We start from the raw sequence: 11,113 nt of genomic DNA, 5'->3' as shown, positions 1-11,113 counted from the left end.
TTGGAGTCAATTCAGGACGTGAAGAATGGAATCTTTAATTTTGGGAATCACGGGAGGAAGTGGAGCTGGTCTGTTTCTGTTCTGCCAAATGGAGTAATAGAGAATCAGGGTAGAACGAAACGGTACAGTACAGAAAAAATGCAGCCTATCGTACGTGTGCAGGGCGAAAACAGTAAAATGACTATTTCAGGAAACGACTTGGGATCCCATGTACATATCAAAATAGTTCTACTCGAAGGTTTGCGACTGTGCAACACTTAAAGGCATCGGTTTCAGATTCGCACCACACCATGGCAAAAAATCACAGAGGTAGTTTCTTTACTCAGATTTGGAGGAACGAGGAACGCTCTGCCTGCAACAGTAGTAGATTCTCCAACGTTAAGGACATTGAAATGGTCAACGGATAAATATATGAATGAAAATGGAATAGTGTAGGATAGGTAGGTTTCAGATTGCTTCAACAGATCAGTGCAATATCGAGGGCCAAAGAGCCTGTACTGGACTGTAATGTTCCATGTTCTATGTTCTCATTATTTTATTACGTCCCTTTCTATAAATCTATGGCCAGTGGAACGGTACAATCTAATGAAGGAAAACTTTTATTCCTGTCTCCCTTATTTAAGAACGTTCTAACTGCATACATCTCAGCCATGACCCATCTCTCAAGATCCAATGTTACAAAGAAAAAAACGGCAATCTCTCCAATTACTCTTCACAACAAAAACACTCTAGCCCAGGCAACCGCAAATTTTAATCCAGTTTTATGGGTTCGTCAATTATCAGGAAAGATAGATGGAATGAAAAGGGAGATGGGTGGTTGCGTTGCTGGTGAAGCAGTTTAGCACAATATTAAGAAAGGACGTTAGCCTCAATGATGATGAATCTATATCGGTGGAGATGCGGAACACCAATGGGAAAGAGACGTTAGTGGGATTTTGCACGGAACACTAAACAGCAGTTGTGAGATTGTGAGATTGGCGAGTCTATTAAACAGGAATTAAAGATGCGAGCAGTAAGGATTCATCAGGTGTTAAGGGTGGCTTCAATCTGCATATTGGTGCGATCAGCAAAAATGGTAGCAATGCGATGGAGGAGGATTTCCTGGAATATTTCACCGACGGTTACCTCGGTTTTGGCGAGGATTTAAATAGAGAGCAAGTTATTCTGGGCTGGATGTTGTGTAATGAGAATGAATTAATTCGTAACAATATGATGCGAGATCATTTGGGTAAGTGTGAATTGAATATGGTAGAATCCTTCAGAAAAATGAAGAGTGAATTGAGTTAATTCTGAAACTAGGGTCCTGAACTTAAAGAAATGCATCTTTTTATGGTATTAGGTATGCATTGAATAGCATAAGCTGGCCAAGGATATTTAAGGGTTGTCGGTCGATAGGCCTTGTCAGCCACTTGAAGAATACATGTTTGGACCTCAGTATTTGGATTAACCTTCCTGGTGTCAGAGTTAAAAAGGGAACGTGGCTCAACCATGGCTATCAAAAGAAATCAGGGATAGTGGTAAAGACAAAAAAGAGTACATAAATTGTCCTTAAAAGCACAGAAAAGCTGTTGAGTGGAAGAAACATAAAATTAATCAAAAGTGGACAATGGTTTTACAACAGAAGGGGAAAATAAAATATGAAAGTAAGTTTGTGGAAATCATCAAAACTGACTGCAAAATCTTCTATAGATAAAGGAAGAGAAAAAGACTCTTGAAGACAAATGCAGATCTTCAACGTTTAGAATCATGTGAATTCATAATGTACAATAAATAAGTGGTAGATCAGTTGAACAAATACTTTTTATTTGTCTTCACCCAAGGAAGACACAAATAACTTCCAAGAAATGCTTGGGGATAAACTGACCAGCGTTAATTTGGAACTAAAGGAAATCCCTATTAATCAGGAAAAATAACTGTGGCAAGTAATGAGATTAAAACCCGATAAGCCCAGAGTCTGATGCTTTGATTCCCAATATACTTACGAAAGTCGCCTTAGAAATACTGGACCTATTGGTGATCTTTTTCCTGCATTCTGTGCACTGTGTCGAAATTTTCTGATCACATGAAGCTGGATGGCATTGTGTTCTGTGAGGAGGATTCTCATGTCGATTAACTTGGACATACCGGCTGAGTCGGCAAATGCAGTTTAGTCACAGAAATAGGAAAACAGATTATTAACTGAACGATGGCAGTTTAAAAAAAAACTGCGAGGTGCAAAGAGAATTGGCTGTTACGTTTAAACAGGAGCTGAAGGTGTGCATGCAAGTGCAGATTTTGATGATGAAACCTGACGTTCGTAGCGAGAGGATTTGAGCCCAGGACTAAGAATGTCTTGCTGCTGTTATATAGGGCCTTGGTGAGGCCACACCTTGAGCATTGCGGACTGTTTTGGTCTTCTCGTCTGAGGAAGGATATTCTCGCTATTGCTGAAGCCCAGCAAAGGTTCACAAGATTGACTTCTGGAATGGCTGCACTAACATATAAAGAAAGACTGAATCGACTGGGTTGGAAACGCTGAAATTTAGAAGAATAATAGTGGGGGTGATATAAAAGAAAAAAATATCTTGGTGGGACTGGACAGGCTGGATAATTGAATCGTGTTCTTGAAACTGAGCAAGTCCAGAATTCGCGGTCTTGTTCTTTGAATAAAGTGTAACCCAGTCAAAACTGGGAAGAGAAAGAAGGTCTTCACTCAGGTAATTGGGAACCTGTGGAATTCTCTGCATTAGGAGGCTATTGGGCCCAATTCATTAGACATATTTAAGATGGATTTAGACAAAAATGACACAGATAAACGAAAAGAAAGTGGGAATGGGACATTGCAATTGCATGATCAGTGCAGGCTCGATGCGCCAAATGGCCAAATTGCGTTTTTTTTTTTGCTTCAATGTTGGGTCTATAACGTGTAGAGTAAATATGTGACAATGCAGCATATTGTGGTTTTTAAAGTGAATTAACTTCATATTTATTCTATAGCATGAGTTTTAATTGAAGACTTACGACAGCAGAACTTGACTTTCTAAAATTCTGTCAGATGACAAAAAATTAGTAATAATCAAAAACACAGATGGAAGAAATCTGGAATTATAATCAACAAATCGTCTGGTGCAAAACACACCCAGTTATAAATGTGTTGTCTTTTTTGTTATTGAATATAAGCTGACAAAGATGAGTAAACAAACGCTCAGATGAATGCAGGGCAGGGGTTAGTGTTCAACTAACGGCATGGCTGTGTATCCCATGGCAATTGACCAGTAGATTTCAGTCAATTCAACAGTACAGCGAAAGCAGCACGATCCGAGAAATATGATTCGTCAATAACATCTCAGATAGGAATATTCAAAATGGGAGTCACCAGAGGAAGCCGGCAAGAGCCATTTTGATTCGAATAACGACGTTAGTGTAGAGGAAGATAGCGAAACAGACTTCCTGCTCTGAAAGCTGTGGCTGAGAACATCATGAGTTGATTCCACATGAGGTGGAACTCATGAGGTGAGTAACTGCACTGGGGCTGGTTCAATTCTACGCTGGGTGATCTCCACAGGTACCGAAAATAGACTGGATTCAAAGCAGGAGAAGGCATAATTGCGTCCGTTTTAAGGAAAGCAGCCTTCACCAGGCAGATGGAAGATGGACCAGGATGAAAGGAGGAAATTGAGGGAAGGGTTCTTGAACAGCTCAGCGAGAGACCGTACCACAGCTCCCACCACCTTAACAACATTGAAAATTCTGCCCCTACAGACTGTTCATCATTTGATATTAAACTTGATAAACTAACAGAACATTGCAGTAAATTGTCGAGTACCTATGCTGGAATCATGGAGTTGTACAATTGAAAAAGAGACTATTTGTCTCACCATGAGACTGCCAATCCATAAACACGAGACATAGCTCACGTCTGGTTAGAGACTTCCAAACATTTAAGAAAACGCAATTGGCCTCCCATTTGCAAGCTGATGTTGGATGCAGTTTGCGGAATTACTTTGGATCCTATCAACAATTCCGTTTGGACCAATCTTCCACGTTGGGATCATTACAAATGCCGTACTGTAGCCCATTAAAACCATATCAACTTCACCCACCTCATCAATATATTTAGTCACTTATTCAAACAAAAAGTAATTCAATTAGTCAGACAGGATCGCTCGCCACTAATTCGAAGTTGAATAACCCGGAACAACAGCGACATTTCCAACAGTTGGATGAGGATAAAGGAGTTCATGTGGTCGAAATGGATTTCAGCAAGGTGCTTGATAAGGATCCCCATGTCAGGCTATTGTACAAAATATGGAGGCATGGGATTGAATGTGATTTAGTGGGTTGGATCATAAATTGGCGAGCTGAAAGAAGACAGAGAGTGGTAGATGATGGGAAATATTCATCTTGGATGTCTCTGATAGTTGCCACACAGTTTGCTAGGGTTGTTAAGAAGGCATATTGTGTGCTACATTTTATTGGTAGAGGGACTGAGTTTCAGAACCATGAGATCATGCTGCAACTGTGCAAAATTCTGGTGCAGCCACATTTATAGCATTTTGTACAGATGTGGTCACCGCATTATAGGAAAAATGTGGACGCTTTGGAACAGTTTCAGATGACATTTACCAGGTTGTTGCCTGGTATAGAGGGAAAGTCTCACGAGGAAGAGCTGAGGGACGTAAAATTGATTTCGTCAGAGATAAGAAGTTTGAGAGATTACTTAATTGAGACATAAAAGGTAATCAGAGGGTTAGATAAGTAGTGCAGTGAGAGATATTTTCCTCGAATGGCGATGGCAACCACGAGGGGTTGATCGATAGAGGATAGTTGTCAGAGGTATTTCCTTTACTCAGAGAGTGGTCGGGGCATGGAACGCACTTCAAACCCAGTATCAATGTGGACTTCAACAGTTTCCTCATTTCAGCTTCCCCCACCTCACCCCAGTTCCAAACTTCTAGATCAGCACTGTCCCCTGACTTTTCCTACCTGCCTATCTTCTTTTCCACCTATCCATCCCACCCTTCTCCCTGACCAATCACCTTCATCCCCTCCCCCACTCACCTATTGTACTCTATGCTACTTTCTCCCCACCCCCACCCTCCTCTCATTTATATCTCCACCTTCAGGCCCTCTGCTTGTATTCGGGCTTTTGCCCGAAACGTCGATTTTACTGCTCCTCGGATGGTGCCTGAATTACTGTGCTTTTCCAGCACCAGTAATCCAAAATCTGGTTTCCAGCATCTGCAGTCATTGTTTTTTACCTGCCTGCAAAGTAGTAGACTCGCCAACTTTAAGGGCATTTAAATGTTCATTGGTTAGGCATATGGACAAGAGCTGAATCGTGTTGGTTAGATGGGTTTCAGATTGGTTCTACAGGTCTTCGCAACTTCGAGAGCTGAAGAATCTGTACTGTGCTGTACAGTTCTATGCTCGTTTTTTCTATGTTCTATATTTTGGGCCTTGTCTATGTCATTCGAATTTTATTTTTAAGCAATCACCCGGCATTTCGGAACATGACTGAAAGGCTTTTTTCCTCATTTATTTTATTTTACTGTTTTGTATTTAATACTTGTTCGCATATTTTTATTTCTAAACTATCGGCACCCCCTAATGTACAGGATTCCGAGTACATATTTTTTAATTCTCACTACCCTAGATTTTCAAATGTCGATTTATTTGGAAGTAGCTGTTCCCACTTGATATTTTTCCAAATCTGGTCTCATGATATAGAGATTGACCTTCTCCCGATTTAGACTCTTAGCTTCTGCATTCTCCTTATGTGCTTCAACAATGACATTGAAATTTACAGAATTATGTCGCTATACCCCAAAATGCTTGCCCACTTGAGCAGGTTCATTCAGTTGCATTCGACCTAGCGCTGCCCCGTCTGCACTTTTTGACATAAAGAACTTGCCTGAATGCACTTTAGAAGACCCATCACGTGTAATAATTCCGGACAAAGGGATGCGGAGGTAATGTCAGCAAATTTCAAATTCCCTACAATTGTATAATTATACTCTTACTGCTCTCATATCGTTCTATAATTAGCATGCAATCTACTGCTCTCTCTCCATCTTAATCTTTCGAATCCTTTGGAAAAGATGCAGCAGATAAATCAGCCTTTTCTTTTATTTCTAAGATCTACCCAGATCACCTCATTTGAGACTCGTCTCCACTGTCCTCCCTCATTATTGCAGTGATGGCTTTCTTTTCAAGAATGCAAAGTGCCCAGCTCTCCAACAATATCATTAACCTAACCACAGCTAAAAAATACTGTACCATGGAATTTTGAGCTTTCAAAGCTACCCTTGCTTTAACCACATCTGAGTTAGGATCAAACGAAACGTTTGCAAAGGGATGTGGCGAAAGAAATCATGAGTCACTGAACAACAGCATGCAGGTAGAGTAGGCAATTTGTCAGACGAGTGTTCTGTTCACCTCGATCATAAGAGAGTTTGACAGCATGAGCAAAGCTGTTTTGTTCAATGGCATAGAGACATCACATGGTGTGTTTTATGCAGCTCTGCCCCCCCTTACCAAAGTAATTATATATTTAATGTAGAGGTAGAGCAGCTGAATTTCACCAGATACATTACTTGAATTCTTAGACGGTCGGATAAAGAAACTGAATTGTTTTGAGTTTAGAGGAATGAGTGAAAAAAACTTTAGAATCGGAAAAAGATCTTCAATGGATGGGCAACCAATGTACAGAGGATGAATTACCAGCTAAATGGTTTAGAGTCAGGGACCATGCTGATAATAAAGACGTTAGAACTATGACGAGGAGTAACTTATTCCCACAGAGAATAATAAATCGTTGGAATTCTGCCCCGAAAATAGTGAAAACCTAATCGCCGTGGTGGCACAGTGGCTCAGTAGTTAGCACTTCTGCCTCACTGCCCCAGGGACCCGAATCCAGCCGCGGGCGGATACCTGTATGGAATTTGTACATTCTTCCATTGCTTGCATGGGTTGACTCCGAATGCTCGAGTTTCCTCGTACAATTCAATGATGAGCAGGTTAGATAAAATAGCCGTGCTAAATTGACCGTAGCGTTCAGGGACGAGTAAGGCTAGGTTCATGAGTAAGGGGCAAATGTGCAACAATAAGGTAGTGGAATGGGTCTGGGTGGGGTACCCTTCCGAGGGTCGGTGCGGACATGTTGTGCTGAAGAATGTGTTGCCACTCAGTATGGATTGCATACTCTAAAATAAGTTCAAGACAAATTGGTAGATATTTAATGACTACTGCAGTCAAGGAGCAACGTCTGGTATATGACCAGCCATCATGGGGAATTGCAAGACGGGATCACTGTGTTTTGGGTCGGGGTATCTACATCAGCATATATGCGTGCTCATCTCTTTTCTTTCTGAACATTGGCTCACTGCCTTATTTCCATTACCTAAACTATTTCCTGATTTCTGAGTTGCCTGTGACATCCTAAAACATGGTGAACTGCTTCGGGACAACCCAGTAGCATCGGCGTCCATTTTCTCCCTTTACGAAACATAGCTGTACACTTGTAATGTTCCAGTGTCGACCAAACTCCGATCTCATTACTTTTATAGTTGTAAACGTTTTAATGTTTCCTCACCGAACATCTTATCTTTCCTGCTTAAGCATATTATTTTCTGTGATTGAGAGCGTTTTCGATTGAAAGCAGTTAACTAAATTTGTTTGTTTAGTCACTGTCACTAATGTCAGTCTTGATGAATCATAATTGCGTCACTGGAGCGTGACACATATGTATTAATCTGACACATCTTTCAACATGTTCACCATAGTGTCAGTGTGAGTAACGTATTCAGCACCAACAGTGCTCTGTAACAAAAGACAAAGAGAGAGGGCGAGAGAGAGAAAAGTCAGATATCATAATCTGTGAATAGTAGATTCGAAAGATGCAGCAATGGATTGGAATATGGCGATAATAGATTGTATTGTTACAACAATGAATTGGAATACAAGAGAAAATGATTGGAGTGGCAAAACAATGATTGAAGATGTGAGCACAGCAGACTGCAACGTTACAACAATGGTTCTGAATGTCAGAACAACAGACTGGAATAGTAAAATAGCGCAGAGGGGTTTCATTGAGACGACAAGTTATTTTTCTGCAAATTTTGATGATATGTTACTAAAGCATCGCATTCGATGGGCACTTCAGACCATTCAATTCATTTATTATCCCATTCTCGCAATTTTTGGCATCCCTGGTAAGTCTTTACAATTTCTATAAATGTGGCATTTATAATGTGCAGACACGGTAGCGTTTCGAGCTCATTGTACAAATTATTGCTAAATGCATAATTGTTCTTGTAATTTACTCCCTGCAATTTGCCACCAGTGAGCAATCTCAGTATCCAGGTTTTAGCGCGGTAAACTTTACTGCATTCACTCAGCTGAAGCACTTGTTCATTGAATATCGTAGTTTTTGCTCTTTGTTACAAATGTCATTGCTCTACCGTGGCTTCATCACACACCCTTGAAAGATTTGCACCATAGAGAGTTCATCCCAATCAACTACAACTGGTTCACTCAAATGTACTGTTGTGTGAGACTTTGGTACATGCTCCTGAAATCTGCATTTATACTTAGCAAGAGGAGGCAGAGACAGCAAGAGGCAAGCAACAGGTGTGTAAAATTGATTCAAAGAATCCCGAATCGCAGAAGAGACCAGTTGGCCCATTAGATCTGGACTGATCCTCTGAAGAGCATATCTCCAGGACCCACAATCTCCACCCCAACATGCCCCTATAACCCCACAGTAAACGTGGCTAATCCAGGTAATCTGCACAGTCCTGGAACGACTAACCAGTTTCGCGTGGATAAAGCACGGAGACTGCATATCCTTGCACTGTGGAAGGAAACCAGATCACTTGTCAGAATTCCCACAGACACAGGGAGCACTTGCAAATTCCACACAGATAGTCACCCCAGACTGGAATTAAACTCCGGTGTGTCATGCTGTGAGACCGCAGTGCTAATGACTGGGCCACCTTGGAGGAAGAAACAGAATTGATGTTTCGAATTCAACGTGACCACACTTTCCATTCTTGGTAGTAGCTCTGAAATCCCCTGGTTATAGTTTGGCACAATATCATGCATACTGAAGATGATATTTATCAGAAGCACTGGAATATATGCAAGGATAGTTTTGAGGAACCGAGATAGGCGATTCAAACTCTATTCATTTTCCGATACATCTAATGACCTTGTCCTTTTGTTGGGACATGTTGATGATTAGAACGGTACTATTAAAGTGATTTGCTTCAGGGCAGCATGTAAATTATACATACTAGAGCCACTAAGGCTAAGTAATGTAGGGCATAAATGTCGATATTGTTAGCTGGTTCCAATAGAGTAGATCGGTTGTCCAGGATGTTGTCAATTTCTTGGATGATGTTTATGTTGTATACATCCAATCAAGTGGGAATTTTTCCATCACATACCTGATTTAGAAACTAAACTTAGGTGGCTCCATAAATAGCGTTAACATTTTCTGGTTTAGAAAAGATGAGCATTAGTGAATTAGCCTGTTCCCATCACTCCAACGTTGATTCACGGGTAACAAATCAGCATTTCAATAGTGTGCAATTGCCAGGAGTACTCCATAAATATTGAGGAAGGAAATCACTGATCCACGTAAACACACTTACAATCGAAGCTGGACATGATAAATTAATCTTAGTATTGAATTCCACACATCAAACTTAGCACATGTAGTTTGTATTATTTGCTGCAATATTTGCTTCAACTATAAGAAAGATTTCAGCCTAGAGCATTTTTTATCTCATCTTACATTTCAGATGGTCAGAATGTGAAACGTCTGTTCGTCGCACCAGCAGATGATCCTCATTCCAGTAAAATCACTTGCTCATCTCAATCAGTGCAAAAGAAAATTGTTACATTTGCTCTGAGCAGAATCTATAAATTCACTGTTTACTTTCCTCACAGTTAACATATCAACAATCGTGATCCTGTCCAGGGGAAAGAGTGGTCTCTGCCAATGTATTACTCACTACCTGCTAGCCATGGCAACGGCAGATCTCCTGATCATTATCTTTGACCTCGTTTTACGACACATTCCATTTGTCTATAAGGAGCAATATCACATCTTACATGCCATCCCTGTGTGTAATATCCATGCCATCTTGCTTTACGCAGCCACTGACTGTTCTGTCTGGTTCACCAGCACTTTCACCTTTGAACGATTTGTTACCATTTGTTGTTCAAATCTGAAAACCAGCTTTTGCAAAATGAAAACAACGGCAGTGGTTCTGGGCACAGTGACTGGATTGAGCTGTTTGAAGAACATTTTTTGGTACTTTGTGTATACTGGTCGGTATCGACTGAAAAACAGACCCTGGTTTTGTTGGGTGAAAATGTATGTCAAGCTTTCTCCTGTCTGGGGGGCAATTGAGTTCCTTCACTATGTTCTCACTCCGGGAGTTGCATTTATTCTTATTCTGATTTTCAATGCTTTAACGGTCAGACACATTTTTGTGACAAGCAAAGCTCGCAGGCGACTTCACCATCAGATCAATAGAAAAAGCGCCAGAGACCCGGAGATGAAGAATCGAAAGAATTCTAGCATTTTGTTGTTTCTCATCTCAGGCAATTTCATATTATTTTGGTCAGTATCAATGGTGTTTTCCATCAATTCACGAATGGTACTTTTGGGATATCAGTCGAAATCGCTTCCTTTTTTTGTAATGGATTTGGGTTACATGCTCCAGATGCTAAGTTGCTGCACAAACTCTATGATTTATGTTGTGATACATCCGAAGTTCAGAGAGCAGTTGAAGAGTATGATGATCTATCCGTTTTCTAAATTGTTAAGCATATTTAATGTTGAGACTAATTGAAGCTTTATCCCACCAGAAATGTATTCTGCATAATTTTCACTGCAATCAATATTGCGTATGGTCTGATATCTGTCAATCAAACTTATATCTCTTGGTCCTTTCACCAGAGAATGTATCTCTTTATATGAGCGTGCCTATGATTTTACATAATTTTCCAAGTGTTCAAGTTTGCATGAGTAGAAACACTAGAAAATGAGAGAGAGGTGCTTGCATATTAAGGGATGCGCTACTCACGAGTGATCACTGTGCCACCGTGCCGCTGCTCAAAG

General features: G+C 40.6%; 1 protein-coding gene across 1 annotated transcript; it reads left to right on the top strand.

The window, feature by feature from the left end:
• The first annotated feature begins 7,885 nt into the window (after positions 1-7,885).
• LOC148135738 (putative G protein-coupled receptor 139) lies at positions 7,886-10,844 on the top strand. Its single transcript, XM_087984336.1, has 2 exons — positions 7,886-8,192; positions 9,934-10,844. Exons 1-2 carry the CDS (start codon positions 7,886-7,888, stop codon positions 10,842-10,844), a joined length of 1,218 nt encoding a protein of 405 aa, XP_087840462.1.
• Positions 10,845-11,113: the final 269 nt, after the last annotated feature.

Source organism: Chiloscyllium plagiosum, unplaced genomic scaffold (assembly GCF_037043375.1).
Source record: "Chiloscyllium plagiosum isolate Xiang-an unplaced genomic scaffold, Cpla_swu_hap1 HiC_scaffold_48, whole genome shotgun sequence".
Lineage (NCBI taxonomy): Eukaryota > Metazoa > Chordata > Chondrichthyes > Orectolobiformes > Hemiscylliidae > Chiloscyllium > Chiloscyllium plagiosum.
Note: the sequence above shows the minus strand (reverse complement) of the source record. Positions and strands in the feature narration are given on the sequence as shown.

What these genes read in the sequence shown, in the direction of transcription:
- LOC148135738 (XM_087984336.1), top strand. Translation starts at nt 7,886, where the DNA reads ATGGATTGGAATATGGCGATAATAGATTGTATTGTTACAACAATGAAT. An exon ending in CGCAATTTTTGGCATCCCTG is followed by an intron (nt 8,193 to 9,933) that starts GTAAGTCTTTAC and finishes CTTTCCTCACAG; the next exon opens with TTAACATATCAACAATCGTG.